Here is a 15820-nt window from a genome sequence, read left to right as displayed (position 1 = left end):
GATTTGTTTATTTTTTTTTTAAATACACTTAGTTGTTTGTTATAAACCTTATTCGGCATCAGTGAATACTTGTGAGTTCCTTCTCAGTAAGCCAATTGGGATTTATAACTGGAATCATGGAATAACTGGATTCCACAATAAATAAAATTACTACTAAATTTTTTTGAAATGTGATTTTTTACAGCAGAAAAAGTATTGTTTATAAAGAAAAATATATTTTGTGCCACAATGACTAAAAAACAATTGAAATATGTACTTATACTACTACTTATATTAATATAATCGTGGCGTATATTGTCCACCATCGGAAACAACAAATAATAAATTGTAAATTACGATCTTCCCAGAAAGCCGATTATAACGAAACTAAAACCAAATTGTAAAGCACATTCCAGTGATAGGTTAGAGAGATAAACAAGGTCAAAAATTAAATTTTTAAATATATTTGCAGTAGAATTCTTATATCTGGCGTACAAAATACGCCAGTGCGTGTAGTTAAAGATTAAATCTATATGAGCATAAACGAAGAAATCTGTGCTGAATGTTCTTAATCAACTTTTTATATACTTCATAAATAGGAGACCACACTGAAGAACACTCTAAGAGAGATCTTACCAATGCACAATACAACACTTTAACTGCTGGGCATGATAACCCTTTTGAATTGCGAGTAATAAATCCCAACATTTTAGCTGCTTTCACTAATATTGTATTAATATGATTAATGAATTGGGAGATGACTATCAAAAAGTATACTCAAGTCTCTAATACTACTGACTTCAGATAACTCCTTTCCACCAATGTAGTATAAGGAGTCAATTGGTTTCTTAACTTTACGAAATGTTATTTTATGGCACTTCTGAGCATTTAGCTGTAAATGATTTTTATTATCTTAAGTAATCATCCCTTCTACCAAATAATTTATACTGCTTATGTATTTTCTTTTTTAAATATATCAACTTCCTTAATTTAGCATTAAGGCCATGGGTACATAATTCACAAATATTTTACGACTATCCCTACTTTTTCTGTCTTTACACGGCAAATTGCGTGTAGTAAAATTCACACTGGTATGGATATGTAAACATTACTAGAATATCATTCTACTTGAAAATGCCTTGATTAACTTAAAGAGATGGCTTTTGAATGTTCTTGGATAACTGTTATTTGTATAATTGCAAATTATTAATTCAGTTAATAAATGTGATAATTTTTTCACTAACTATGTATTCAGTGATTGTAATAATTTATTTGTACAACAAAAACTAATACTCAATCGAGAAAAGAGGAAAAGTGTTAAAGTGATTTTTTAATAATATATTGTTACTATGGAACGCTTACAATTTTGAACATCTTTAACAACAAAATACTTGGATCACAGAATATATTATCCTGATATATTCTCTGCTTGGATCTTCCACAAATAATACACAATAAATAACTTTTTATTAAGTTCACGTCTTAAATGAATTATTTATCAAATACACTATACATATATCAATTGTATTTAATCAACAACTCAAAATATTCCCGATGCCATGTCAGATATTAAAAATTGTCACTGATTGTCAGTGTCTGACTGACAATATTCTATTCGGCTGAGTGCGTTGTAAAACAAAGATAGATTTCGAAAATATTACCACGGACATTATGTTCATTTTTTTTCGAATCCTGAAAAAACCAATAAATATTTTTGAAAAATTTAAACGCAGAATGAAAGACTAAATTATTACCGAGGGCCCAAAGTCTCTTAGAATAAATAAAAAGTTTATTTTGAATCAGATATTTGAAATTAAAAATCACACTAAATTTTCACTTAGTTTTTCACCCCTGTAACTTATTAAAATAAACATTATAGAAGTTCTCACTGACTTTCGGCCCTCGCTAATAACGTAATCTTTCATTCTGCGTTTAAATTTTTCAAAAATACTTATTAGTTTTCTCAGGATTCGAAAAAAATAAATCCCCATTTGAATAGCATTGCAGCTGAAAATATGTACCCATCCTCTTAAACCAAATCGGAAATGAACTTGAAATGATGAGAATGAAAATCAACAGACAAAACCAAAACAATGATAATAAATAACAAGGAGGACCTAAACAACAAAGAGATAAGGTGCAGTCAAATAACATTAGAAAAAGGATCAACCTATAAATACCTAGGGAGTATAATAACTGATGATGGGAGAATAGACGCTGAAATAGCAAACAGAGGAAACAAATTGGGACTCATTCATTATATTTTAGTGTTTGAATAATATATTATATTTGTGTATTTATCGTACTGTGAAAGTCCTTACGCTAAATAAATAAAACCCATACTAGGACTTAAAGACATACAAATGGAAGTGAAAAGGAAGATTCATAATACAATAACAAGACCAGTAATAATCTATGCAAGTGAAAATTGGACAATACAGAAGAAACAGTAGTCAAAAATAGAAGCCATGGATATGAAACACTTAAGAGCAAGAAAATCAAAAAGGAAAAGGACAAGAAGAAGATGTTATATAATTAAATATTTATGTTAAGTTTAACTATCTTCTCCTAAAGTGGCTCTGAAGATTTAAAAAAACTATTAACATTACCAGAAGAAGATCTATGAAAATTCAACTATAGGGCCGGTTGTTCGAACGCTAATCAACAATGATCACTATCAAATATTTAATTACTGTCACAACTGTCAATGTCAACTTTGATTGGATTGCTGAAAACATAATTATTGATGAACAATTATGAAATTAGTTAATCAATTATGTTAATAATTGTTATGTTAATTGATTAACTAATCTCATAACTTATAATCATATGCGTTTTCAGCAACCCAACCAAAGTTGACATTGACAGTTGCGACAGTAATTAAATATTTGATAGTGATCATTGTTGATTAGCGTTCGAACAACCGGCCCTACATCCGACTTTTTATTTAAATATGCTTAAGAAGAATCACCATTTATTTCAAAATGCATATCAGTAAAATATTTGTCAAGGCATTACATTACAAGGCAAAGTGTATTTTTACTAACACAGATTAGAATAAGAATGTCTCTTATGCTGGGGCCACACTAACTTTAACATTTACGTTCTTTGTTGTATTAATTTAAATATGGGCATGGTACATAATAATTCATGGTGAAAAATAATCTGTTGTTAATATGTTGGCCGCTGTGGGCACAAATGTTGTATCTCATGTTGTTGTTAAAAATATAACGTGGATAACAGCCAAGTGACACACTGTAGTTGTTACAAAAGGATAGAAACAAGAGGCTCTGGCCATAATAGGGACCCACTAGTATTTCAACATTATGGCAGCCAACGTGTTAACCCTTAAGTACTAACATCTTAAATCAATGGCGTAAACACTAACTAACCGCCTGAGAGACGGGTTTAATATTTTAGTGGATATCTTATTTTTGTTAAATGTTTTAATGCAAAAAAATATTGCGATGACTTACTGAAAGTATTAGTTATCTAAAAAGCACAGTAATTAATATAGTTTATCTGTATTTATTAAAATAAAAAACATTAAACAAGAATGGATCGATTTTGTGTGTACTTTTTCACGCCTGAAAAAAAATGTGATAAAAAAGAAATGAATCAAACAATTTTGATAAAAATTTATAATCGGGTTAAAGAAAGAGTAAGAAACATGAAAAAAAATAAGATTTTTAAAAAATGTTAACACAAAAAAAAACTGACAGTCACTAAAGTTGGTAGAGTGTAGCGCACTCCAAACAAATCTTTTTCGCACATTCCAAGCAAATTGGTTTTTGACAATGGAAACATACATAAGCTGTTCTTCTTTTCTTTTTATAGTGACAAAAAGAACAGTCCTTTCTTTTTTCTAATTTTTCTACTCTTACTTCTGGACGCAGTTGAGGTTCATCTATACCTAGCATATGCTCAACTTTAGTTTTCTAGGTAAAGAGGAACTTTTTAGTCTTCTATTTAGCTGAGGTTGGATAAGTTGAAATGCCAGTTTTTCTATAAAATTGGGCCTTTCTAAATGAGTGTTATTTTTAAAAGAGTCATAAAGAATATAAGCATTTACTGTACTTATATCAAACATTCTGAAAAATATAGCCATAGGCCAACAGCAAGTTCGACAACTGCTTGTAAATTTGGCATATTTTTCGTCCATTGAATCGACACCACCCTTTGTTGAATTATAATCCACAATTATGTGTGGTTTTTTAGTCTCTGTATCCTCAGTGGCTGCGTGATGAGATGATGATACCAAAATTACGGCTTTACTTTTATGTGTTGTGTGAAAGTAAAGTAATGTGTTTTATAAAACCGTAAATTGCCGTTCCCACTTCTCGTCGTCTGTTGGGTAAGAAGATAGGAGGAATTTCTTTACGATTTTTGCGAAGAGTTCCAATGCAAGTTAGACCTTTGCTTCTCAATACCTCTACCAGGTCTATAGATGTAAACCAGTTGTCAAAGGTTATAGATCTGTTGGTCCCATAGAGAGGAGTAGTTAAGCGTATAACAGCCTGTGTCGGCTTGCTGTATCTTTTCTGTTCCTCTGTAACTTCAGTACCGTCAGAATTTTTTCCCGTATATATATATATATATATATATATATATATATATATATATATATATATATATATATATATATATATATATATATATATATATATATATATATATATATATATATATATTGATACATGTATCCATGTGACTTCCAAAGTAGATTCTCGTAATACGTTGTTACTTCATATATACCGTTATGACTTCCGATTTCGGAAGTCACAACGTTTTGCCTATATTTTTACGAATTTGGCTACTAGATGGTATCAGAAGGCTTATATTAAAAATTTCGCTGGAAGTCATATCGTATCTAACATACTCATAAGATCAGATTTTAGTTCGACGGTATATCACCAGCGCTAGTTTCGCTCCCGTGCTACTATACAGGTTATGTACACAACGCGTAGCGTCTTCCGTATACCACACCGCTCGGTGTGACTTCCGTTTTTTGGCAACTCTGTGTAACGGTTTCCAGACATTTATCTGTTGTAGATTCGCGGTCCTAATCGTACTTAGTGTTTTGTGTGCCTTTTGTTTTTAAACATGAATAATAGCAGATCTGCTTTACTTTTAAAGTTAGCCTTAAATGAAGGTACAATAAGTGATTATATATCTCTATAATTATATATTTTCTGTACTTATTTTAATCTATAATATTTACTTACCTATTTACTTATATAAATTCATTTTTCTCGTGTTTTTGTTTACTTCCATTTTTACAATGAACTTCTAATTTAATCTACACTCACCGGCACGAAAAACGGGCACCCCAAAAAAATGGGTAATTTTTGATGGCTCGTATCTCCCAAACCTGTTGTCCGATTTAAGTAATTTTTTTAATATGTTATAGCCTTATTCTTTAACAATATAGCTATGATAATATTGTTGATAGACAGGTAAATTTTCATTGTATACCGGGTGTACCAATCAAACTGGGGTTTTTTCTCAATTTTCACAACACCCTGTGGAATATTCTAGCCTTTATAAAATATTTAAATTAAAGCCTAACTATAGCTCCAGGTTTTATTAACATTCTGTTTTTTTATTCATTCCCTTACGTTGGATAATAAAAAAGTTAAGGACTTTAACAACTAGCCATGTTCTTTATCGATATAGGTGTTTCTAAATATAAGTTCGACAAACTTTAAGGGGTAATTTCTGCATGAAAAAATAATGATCGTTTGGCAAAATAATTTTATATTTGCAAGCATTTGCGGACATAGCTTTATCAAGTAAACGATCATTATTTTTTCATGCAGAATTACCCCATAAAGTTTGTCGCACTTATTTAGAAACACCATGTATTGATAAAGAACAGATAAAGAACATGTTTAGTTGTTAAAGTCCCTAACTTTTTTATTATCCAACATAAGCGAATGAATAACAAACAGAACGTTAAGAAAACCTGGGGCTATAGTTGGGTTTTAATTTCAATATTGTATAAAGGCTAGAATATTCCACAGGGTGTTGTGAAAATTAAAAAAAAAACCAGTTTGATTGGTACGCCCAGTATACAATGATAATTTACCTGTCTAGAAACAATATTATTACAGCGATATAGTTAAAGAATAAGGCTATAACATATTAAAGAAATACTTAAATCGGAGAATAGGTTTAGGAGATACGAGCCATCAAAAATGACCCATTTTTTGGGGTGCCCGTTTTTCGTGCCGGTGAATGTATATATTAAAGAATCTAAATTATTTTTAAAAATCTTATTAAAAGCTTAAATACAAGAAATGTAGGTAAATGTTCTCATTTAACGAAATTTCCGAAAATTGCGTATTTTTTTGACCCAAGTAGGCTGAAAAATCGATTTTATAGTTATTGTTATTTCGAAAGTAATAAAACGTGTAAAAATATACAAAAAAATTGAATGTACAATTACAATATAATGGAATTAAATACACGAAAAAAGAGCGATAAAAAGTTTAAAGTAATAAATTCTAGTAATAATATGAAATACAGTAAACTCTCTCTTAAGGGGGTAGGCGCAAAATCTCGGTCCAATGCTATTTAAATGCATTCATTTTTTACGAATTCTGAGAAAACTAATAAATACTTTTTAAAACTTACACCCAGAATGAAAGATTATTATTCCGGAGGACCGAAAGTCCCTTAGAATAAACAAAAAGTTTCTTGATAATGAAATATTCGAAATTAAAAATCACACTAACTTTTCTCTTGTTTTTTTATCCCGTTATCTTATTAAAATAAACATTATATAAGTTTTCAGGGACTTTCGGCCCTCGGTAATAATGTAATATTCCATTCTGCGTTTAAATTTTTCAAAAATACTTATTAGTTTTCTCAGAATTCGAAAAAAATTAGTGCATTTAATTAGCATTTTACCAAGATTTTGCGCCTATCTCCTTAACGGACACCTCCTCTATACGGACGGTATTTAAGACAAAACTCATTTGCCGATAATATTGAACCTGTACTCTTCAACGGACACTCCCTTAAAATGATGTGTAAATGAAAAAAAATACATAGGTATTTTTTCCAAATATTTTAGAATACAAAACTACATATATTTTATTATTTAAAATTAATACAGAGATGTCAACGAGTGATATTTGATACTGTTTAATTTATCAGCATTGATGTTTCTACTACATTCTCAACTGTTTAGCAAAATGTGGGATCCGTAATTAAAATATAATATGTGTGTCGGTCATTAAAAGAAACGTGACACCGTAACATTCATATGTTGTGACTAAAAATTCTGCTTGAACGGAAATGTCTGCTTGAACATATCCAATAAAAATTTTATTTTCTTTTAAAAATGTTTGGGATTAAAGGGCGACTTGACTGTATGATAAAACAATAAATATACAAACAAAACTTGTAATTATCAAGATTTTTGCTGTAAACTCGTGGAGAAATACATCAAATACTTAAAAAGACCTTAAATTATACAAAAAAACAGTTGAATAATTGAAATATGCACTAAAATATTATGCTTTTATACATTTATAAAAAACGCAATGATTATTGGTGTATTGAAAGTAGGTATTTTATTTTACCTAGTCCAGGTTGTATCTTAGTCGATAGGAAAAATATTCTGATTCGTTTTTTACGATCTTACCGAAATACATTCGAACCCGCTTATCTTATTGGAATAGACTTCGTGCCAATCAAAAGTATTCCTATAACCGGGATATTTTAATAACCGATCATTGGTCGCTAGTAGAAACGTTTCCGGACCGCAAATTTCTATTCCTTAAACCGGGATATTCCTTTAAGAGGTATTCTAATAAGCGGGTTTAACTGCAGTATAGTTCATTAACGGTTTTGCTCCAAATTTTAAAGAACGGATTGACGTGAAATTTAGCATACACATAGGTAACATGTCAAAGAAAAAAGTGAAAAGAAAACTTTGCCCTGGGGGGCGAGTTTCTCCTCTTCTCGGAGGTGAAAAATATACGTTCAAAATAAGTTCGGAAATGGATAAACTGACTAATTCTAAGCAACTTTTGTTATATAGAATTTTTGTTATATAGAGTTATTTGCGAGTCAATATGGCAATTTATCATCAAAAAAACACTTTTATACGGTTTTTTTGCCAATAACTCAAAAAGTAAGTATGTTATCGGGAAAAACATTAAAAATATAGCTTATAAAGTAACAAAATTGATGTACGTATGAACTTTTTAGAATCAGTAGAAGCAAAGTTGTAGCTAATGTAAAACAGGAAACAGGTTCATATTCGTCAAATTTAAAAACGAATAATTTCACGTGAAATAACCAAAAAATGATAGCAACCAAAAAATGATGCACTGTTCTGAGACAACTTATTACAACTTTTAGTTAAAGTAGGTCCTATTTTTGTTAAAAAAATTCGAAACAGCACCCCTTAATTGGAATCTCATATGAAATTAATACTTACCGCTTCACAAGTTACTTAACTTATATAATATTTATATGATCTGTATATCTTATATGATCGGCTCAAAGGGCTAATTTTTGAAAAAAATTGGTTTTAAAGTAAAATTTTTTGCAGAAAAAAATGCTGTTTCAAAATGACATAAAATTTATTAGTGACACTAAAAATTACGAATAGTAAAAAACGTAGGTTTTGCTTTTCTAAATATTTAGGATTATGTGTTTTTCTTTGAGACAAATATTGGTTAAGATATGGCTGTTTAAAATTATCTTACACAGTTGGTTAGTGACTAGTTCAATCCCTTTCAATTACATCCCCTTAAAATAAGCATTTTGAACCGATGAAGCTTACAGATCATATTTATAAACAATACATACACGAGTAAATCAACTTCTGAAGTGGTGACTATTCATTTCATTTCGGATGCTAATTAGGGGGTGAATTTTATAATTTTTTACAAAAAAAAAGGATCTTCATTTTGAGCGTAACTTCCTTAATTTAATGCTAAAACTGTTTTAACCTTTTTTTAAACACTACAAAAAAGTTGTAATGAGTGTTCCCCAAAAAGTGCTTTAGTTTTTGACAGTTCACGTTGAAATATTCAATTTGGAATTTGGCGTGTATGAACCTATTTTTCATTAGTTACAACTCTTCTCTTACTGGGTCTAGGGATCTCATTCATAAGCACACCATTTTTTTTTACTTTTTTATGGGCTATATTTTTCCTAAGAATGGTTTTTTCGATAAAATACTTACTTTTTGAGTTAATTGCCAAAAAAAGCGTTAAAAAATGTTTTTTTTGTTGAAAAATAAACATATTTACTCGCAAATAACTCGAAAAGTAACTAAGTGAAAAAATGCTATAGAACAAAAGTTGCCTAGAATTAGTCAGTTAATCCATTTCCGGACTTATTTTGAACGTATATTTTTTCATCCCGAGACGAGGTAAAAGTCACCCCCATGGCAAAAGCACACATCGGCACAATATCAATGTGCTTCTTTGACATGTTACCTATGTGTATGCCAAATTTCATGTCAATCTAAGCGGTTTCTTAAAATTTATGGGTTTAGCAATATTTTACCGTCAGCGAACGGACTAATAGTAGAGGATCCGATATAAGGCCGATCTGCATCGATCTATTTATTGGATAACGTGTGCGTGAAGTAACAATGTATTTTAAACGGGATTTACTTTTTCGCACTGTTTTTGACACACTTTCATATAATCAAATATCCTTAACTTTAGCGTTGTCATGGTGATGACATAATGAGCAATAAATTACAAAAAAAAATTTGACAGTTTTGTGGTTTGAAAGAAATTAGAATGTTTAAATAAGTTCTAAAAATTGTAGAATAGGAATGAATTCCAGTGATGGAGAGTTACAGTTATTTTATTTGTTTATCGTAGATAAAATATTGTATGAAACTGTGCGTGAAGTACTTTTTGCGAACTTACGCGATGTATAGCACTCGCTCCGTATAGCACTCGCTCCGTTGTCGCTCGTGCTCTAAACATCACGTGCATTCATAAAAAGCATACTTCACGAACTGTTTCATAAATAACTATTTTCATTTATTAAAAAAAATGTTTCGACCCGGGTAGATATTATTCCAGATTTTCAGATTTCAGCACAGTGTTAGATGGTTGGGGCATATATGGAGAGCAGGTAGCGTAACAACTATAAACTCAATTTTACAATGGAAACCCGGAGTTAGAAGGAGACGCGGAGGAACTAGAATAAATGGTTACAGGAAGTAAAGGAAAATTTATATAGGGCAGGAATTAGAGACTAGCAGAAAAAGACAGAGGATAGAAAGAAATGGAGAAGCACAGTCAATAGTATCGAGTAGCAGACTGGGACTAATCTGCTCTAAAAAGATGGATCTAGATAGCTTTTTAGCGGCTCAACCCCACCTGGTGTATTTAGCCATTTAATTTTCTTATTACACATTATTATTGGTCCATCAAAAATTAAAAGGACGGTGCCTGTAATAAAATCTAAAATTCAAAATTTAATCAAGAAAAATAATAAATATTAAAATTTCCTATAAGTTCAAATTTATTTATTAAAATTTTTGATATAATTTTCATAAATAAATTACTTACTAATAACACTTTTTTAATTAATTAAAAAAAATCCATTTTGCAACAATAATAAAATATTAGTATTTGTAAAATAAATATCAATCATATCATAAATAACACAGGTTTACAAAAAAAAAAACTAAATTTCGGACTATTTGAAGAAACCATATTACAAGGGGGTTTTTGGGGTGGCTGATCACGAATCCGGGGTCCGCTCACCCCTTTCACGCCAGGTAAAGGTCATTTCAAGGTCAAATCAAGATAAATCGACAGTCGCTCTGAGAAAGTATATTAGGGCGTTTTTGGTGTCGCTGATGACGAATCAGGAGTCCGCTGACCTCTATCACGTCTAGTTCAAGGTCAAATCAACATAAATCGACACAATCGCTCTGAAAATATAGGGGTTTTGGAGTCACTGATCATGAAAACTGCGGTCCGTTGAGCTCTACCACGTAAGGTAAAGGTCATTTCAAGGCCAAATCAGGACAAGTCCACAAAACTGATTTGACCTTGAAATGACCTTTACCTTACGTGGTAGAGCTCAACGGACCCCAGTTTTGTGATCAGCGACCCCAAAAACCCCCTAATATACTTTTTCAGAGCGATCGTGTCGATTTATCTTGATTTGACCTCGAAATGACCTTGAGCTAGACGTGATAGAGGTCAGCGGACACAAAATTCGTCATCAGCGACCACAAAAACCCCCTAATATACTTTTTCAGAGCGACTGTCGGTTTATCTTGATTTGACCTTGAGATGACCATTACCTGACTTGATAGAGGTCAGCGGACCCCGGATTCGTGACCAGCGAACCCAAAAACCCCCTAGTCACATGGTTTCGTCAAATATTCCGATATATGTATTTTTTTTGTAAACCTGTTTAATCAAAAGAATATCAATCTTTTAAATTAAATAGACAACTGTAAAACATAGAACTGCATTCACAACTGTATTCACAGTAAAAGTTTCAAAATATCACACATTACGCTTAAAGTAAGAGGTAAATCAGCAGACGAGTCGTTGTGACTTCCAAAATATGACAACACCGCTGGAAGTGACAACGCACCTTGAACTACCCTATATATGGAAGCCATAACGTATGCTGTACGCTTCAGTATATACATATATATATATACAAAATTTATTTTGGTAAATCCTTTCCCCTCAATAGGTAGACCCATTTTATAAGCCCCCCTTTTGCCAAATACACAATTTATAAAAAATAATTCCTAGTAGAAAAGGTGGAAGTCGGACAGCCTCTTCTGTATACCGGAAGTCACAACTTAACGTGCATCAATATATATATATATATATATATATATATATATATATATATATATATATATATATATATATATATATATATATATAAGCATTGAATAAGTAGCTAGTTCGAGCATCAGTACAACACATAATTTTTATACCATACTTTACGGGCTTACTCGGTATGTACATTTTGAAGCGACATCGACCTCTGAATCCCACTAGCATTTCGTCAATAAAGGCTGAAGTTCCTATAGTATAGCATGCCTGACAGTTGTTAATAAATTCACTAAAAATTTCTGAAATCGGTGCTGCTGGATCCAACACTGCTCTCTCATTTCTGTCTTCGGGATTGTCAAATCGCAAACATGACAAAAGGAATGCACATCTCTCTTTTGACATAATGCATCTCATTATTTCTCTACCTGTTCCATTAGTAGCAAAAATACTATCCAAGTTTTCATTGTTTGATTTAAATAAGCATGTAAATGCTAAAAATCCCAAAAATGCGTGAAATTCTGTCATGTCAAGGTCTTTGAGAGAAGGTGAATTTTGATTATTGTACTTGGCTCTTTCTTTGCCGATTTTCACATTCGTCCACCTAAGAATTATGTTGCAAATATTATCACTGAATAATAACTTCCAAACCTGCAAAGGGTCTGCACTATCTCCAATTTTAGCTGCAGGGCTTAATCCAGATAACTGTAAAACTATATTTCTCTGTGAACGCCGGCCTCTATTTGAAGTGGGAGGACTTTTTGACCATTTGTATCTATTTCTACCATAGAAATAATTCCCTGTCTCCTCTGGATCGTCTTCTTCACTGCTTTGGTCAACATTATCTTCTATATAAGCCTGTTCTACCTCATTTTCATTTTCTGAAACTAAAAAGAGTAGTTTAGGTAATGTCATACTATGCGGTCTACCGTCACGTTTCTACTACAGCTTACGGTCCACCCAGGGATGCAGTGTATACGCTGTATTCGACAAAAAAATCTTTACAAAGTGAATAAAACGTACACATCATAAGAAATTCTATTTTAATTTTACAAATCAATACTTTCAATAAATAATTCTTCTACATTAAGTGTTTATTTACTTTGTAAATATTGGTTTTTTTTGTTATTGTATACATGTGCAGCTAATCACCATATTCTTTTCTCAGAATGGTTTGCAAACAATAATGAAAGGCACCTTTGTAGATGAACTGTTTATTGCTAAGTACAATAAACATTTATACTACTATAATTTAGAAATATAAAATAAACTATCCAAATTTAGTTTCTTTACTAATATGCAAATAACACCCAAATCCTTTTCCCAGGGAATGCACAAATATGAACCCCTCTTTTCAAATAACATGGCCTAGTAGATTTACTTTCATTTTGTTTTACATTGATTTTGCTCCAAATGTTTATTACTTGTGAATAAATAGTTTTTTCTACAAGATTTTTCTTGCATCTCATTATTTTGTGCAAATCTTTCAGGTAGATCGCACCCTAAGGTAGACCGCATACTACAGTAGCAACGAACTTTAGTACAATACATACATAATAATTCCAAGAGATTTTACTTACCCTCTATTTCCGAATCCATTTCGTGATCGCTGTCAATGGTAACACTTCCATCATAAATTGACTCAATTTCACTAAAGTCGTCATCTACCTCATCAAGCCATTTCAACAGTTTCCTCATAGTTCTTATCCCCATATTTCACCTTTTTCGACGTACTGGGTCCCTCATCCATTTTCAGGTAAATAGTAAATAATTACGAACACTAACAACCCGTCTATTAGACAGAAATCACACTTTGACTCAATATCTTTGGAATAACAACCTGCACCAAACTGCCGATTTCAATACTAATAGATAACACTCAAACTTGAAAAGTCATAAACGGGTGACCTTCAAAATTTTTTAGGTAGGGAGATATCCCACTTTCGACAAGCGATGCCGTCTGAGAGACGGGTCGTTAGTACTTAAGGGTTAAATAGAAAATACATAAAAATGAATATTAAGTAGGTACCCAATACAATGCATTGCTACCCTAGCTAAAGCAGAATGCATTGATATTGTGTTTTAATACTGTGTTGATATGGTTCAGGTTTATGGAACTTCAACCCATAGGTATACTAGTATTCTTGTGGTTTACTTACCATTTAATTCTTTTTCTTTAAATGACTTAAATTCCTCTTGTTCTATTTCAGTCTTTATGGGGAATTCTTTTAAAAATAAATCAAATGCATGGTAGGCACTTTCTGTCTTGGATTCCTCTTTAATTTCAATTTTACTAATATCCGAAGGACTATCATCAACAGCATTACAATATATTATTTCTGCTTGATATGTCTCATCACTAACTTCCTGTTTTACTTCCATTGATTTAAACTTTGGTTTTGTTTATCAAAAATAATTTAACACATAAAAAGTAAACAAAAACCAACAAACTGTCACTCAGATGTCATTGTCAATACCGTTGAAATAAACCATAGAGTTAAAATATACCTCTATGAAATAAACGCATGTTCCATCCAAACAACTGTCAAACATCAAAAGCATACAGCACAAAACTTGACATATAGGGCATTGCAACATGCTGTTAAAATTAAATCAATATGGCAGCCGGGAGGCATACAAAAATTTTATTTTATCATGGGGCTGATTCTAATTCAATTCTTATGTATTTACAATTCGACAAATGAGACCTGGCGGCTGACCTTGCCTGAAAATACACAGCGATAAATGCACAATACGGCAAGGTCACGCGCCAGGTCTCGCTTGTCCAATTATACATAGAGCAAGAGCCCGTAGCCGCTAGGCATTCCATATTTAATAAAAGCTGAAAGTTTCTCTGCTCATGTCCCCAACACAGATAAAAACGGTCAGCGAGTACGGAGTTTGGATCGTGGTTAGTTGAGCAGGTAACAGGTGACAAAGGTGTGTAAAATATTATATTACTTTAAGCTTCTTAACTAGTCATGACAAGTGACGTAATAGTGACAGATGACGTTACAGAGCCACTGTGACCGATAATTTTAAATGGAACTTTATGGCAAGTGATACCTCTTTTGAAAGGTATTCAAAATACCTATTCAGTCATAATAATTTTTTTGGATTTTAGTTGATTTTGATATTGGTGAATAAATTAAATAAATATAATATTGTGGTTTCGCATTTAATTAATAAAAACGCTGTGTCTAGGTACACGCTAACGTGTACGCAAATAAAAAGTTAGGTACACGCTTAAACGTCATCAAGTCAGTGACGTCATTATTTAGCGTGTACTATGACTGGGTTTTTTGGTACACGCTAATTTGAGCCGCGTGTATGCTGTGGTATTAAGTATCTGTAAGTATGGCGAGTGTCAGAGTGTGGTTAGAATTTGTCTAATCGCCTTATGTTTACACTTTAATATTGATTTGTAAAGAGTTTCCTTATTTCTTACTTGTTTAGTGTTTTTTTTTAAATTAACTATGGAGTGTGGACAATTACTGAGTTCTTTTAATAAGTTTAACAACATTCTAAAACAGTATGAAAAAGATAAGAGACAAAAATTCGTGATTAAGGGCAGCAGAAGTAATAAGATAAAATATACGGGGCGATTGATTAGTGTGATAAAGCTCAGTAGATCCGCTATAGTAATAGATAGCAATAAAAGTTAGTAACAAAAATTTTAGCAAACTTTGAGGTTCATATTACAAAATTACTAAAATTAGTTAGAATGTTATAGGGCGTTCGATAATATATTGGCAGACCAAACTTATGTTTTTTAAATGGAACACCCTATATTTTATTTTATGTTCGAAATCTTCTTAACTTCCATATCACAAAAATATAAAGGTTTATTATGTTATATAGGGTATTTACAAAGTTATAACCAATTTTCTATGAAAATCGTAACAAGTTCTACTCGCTGTATAAATAAAAATAAACACCACAGCAAAAATAAACACCAATATAAACTGGTATAATTAACTTATAAAAATTATTTTAGTAGTATTTTGTATATATCATGTTAACTAATATTTATTTTGCTAACCTGA

The 15820-nt window shown here is 31.4% G+C and overlaps 1 protein-coding gene across 1 annotated transcript in view; it reads right to left on the bottom strand.

The window, feature by feature from the left end:
- LOC114344834 (zinc finger protein 664-like) overlaps positions 1–14219 on the bottom strand; it is a 35252-nt gene extending 21033 nt beyond the window's left edge. Inside the window, exon 1 of the mRNA XM_050642738.1 lies at positions 13934–14219. Within this exon, the coding sequence (XP_050498695.1) occupies positions 13934–14156 (223 nt within the window). The 5' untranslated portion in view covers positions 14157–14219. The remainder of the gene's footprint in view (positions 1–13933) is intronic.
- Between the last annotated feature and the right edge of the window lie 1601 nt (positions 14220–15820).

This window comes from Diabrotica virgifera, chromosome 2, assembly GCF_917563875.1.
Source record: "Diabrotica virgifera virgifera chromosome 2, PGI_DIABVI_V3a".
Lineage (NCBI taxonomy): Eukaryota > Metazoa > Arthropoda > Insecta > Coleoptera > Chrysomelidae > Diabrotica > Diabrotica virgifera.
The sequence above is the reverse complement of the archived record's forward strand: the minus strand, read 5'-3'. Positions and strand labels throughout refer to the sequence as shown.